The sequence below is a fragment of the Eimeria mitis genome, genomic scaffold, assembly GCF_000499745.2.
Source record: "Eimeria mitis Houghton genomic scaffold, Emh_scaff3704, whole genome shotgun sequence".
NCBI classification, from domain to species: domain Eukaryota; phylum Apicomplexa; class Conoidasida; order Eucoccidiorida; family Eimeriidae; genus Eimeria; species Eimeria mitis.
This window is the reverse complement of record NW_013572046.1, coordinates 3679-4959: the sequence shown is the minus strand read 5'-3', so window position 1 is coordinate 4959 and position 1281 is coordinate 3679. Positions and strand designations below refer to the sequence as shown.

Genomic DNA, 1281 nt, shown 5'->3' with positions numbered 1-1281 from the left:
GGAATTGAACCCCCCACCTCGTTTGGATGGAGCTGCGGTGTCTGTACACCCCACTGCAGCAGCAGCAGCAGCAGCAAGAGGTGATGGCCGCAGCAGCAGCAGAGAAGAGAAGCAAACAACAGAAACAGCAGCAGCAACAGGAAAAAGACGAATCGAGGGGGGGGCTGCTGCTGCTGCATGCAGCAGAATAAGACAGCGGCGTTTGCAATAAAAAAATAAAAAAAAAGAAAATATATTTAATTATATTTTATTTTATAAAATATAATTAAATATATTTTGTTGTTATTTATCTAAGTAAAAAATAAAAATAGAGGGAGCTGCCTATACACCCCAAAACATGAAAACAAGATAACGCTCAATATAATAAAAAAACAAACAAAAATAAAACAAACAAACAAAAATAAAAACAACAGATTATAAATATTTTAATTAAAACAAAACAAAAACAAAACAAAAAAAACAAAAACAAAAACAAAAAACAAAGAAGGTGTAGGGCCTTCGTTTGTTTGCTGATATAAAGAGGGAGAAACACACTCTATTGCAAACTCAATTCATCTTATTTATTTATTTATTTATTTATTTATTTATTTATTTATTTATTTATTTATTTTGTTTATTTGTTTGTTTGTTTACTTCTTTATTTAGTCAAATGAAGATAAAATAAATAAATAGAAAATAGATAAATAAATAGATAAATAAATAAATAAATAAATAAAAAATAAATAAATAAATAGGGTTGTTTCTACACAGAGGGGCTGTCAATTGAGTTTCATTGTTTTGGGTGTATGTCGTTCTGTCTTTCTTTCTTTCTTTCTTTCTTTCTTTGTTTCTTTCTTTCTTTCTTTTTATATTTGGCTGTGTTTCTGTCTGTCTCTTTGTCTCTGTTGCCTTTCCCTTTGATGCTCGCCCCCGTAAAGAACACAGTTTAATAAAGAGTACACTTACACTGCATTCACCAGTTCCAGAGAGTGGAGACCAGTGGTCACATGCTGAGGAGACCGGTGGTCATGGTGGCGGTGACCACTGGTCACCCCCCACCATGTACTGATACACCACACATATTCAACTTTTTCATAGAGCGTATGAAAGCTAAAGAAGAGATTTAAACGCATAGAAGGGTTAGGTTTCCTCTTAATATCATCTTATTTTTTTCTTTTTTTTTATTTATATTCGTCAGTATCACTGCTATTACCATAAAACAATAAAACTCGCAATGCAAAAAATTCAACGAACAGTACAACCTCGAAGTTGTTGCACCATAATATATGTATATATATAGAA

At 32.2% G+C, this 1281-nt stretch overlaps 1 protein-coding gene across 1 annotated transcript in view; it reads left to right on the top strand.

The window, feature by feature from the left end:
• Positions 1–211, top strand: part of EMH_0068660 (uncharacterized protein) — a gene marked incomplete at both ends in the record, with an annotated part of 888 nt that extends 677 nt beyond the window's left edge. The window contains one exon of the mRNA XM_013498782.1: positions 3–211. Coding sequence (XP_013354236.1) covers positions 3–211 — 209 coding nt within the window. The remainder of the gene's footprint in view (positions 1–2) is intronic.
• Positions 212–1281: the final 1070 nt, after the last annotated feature.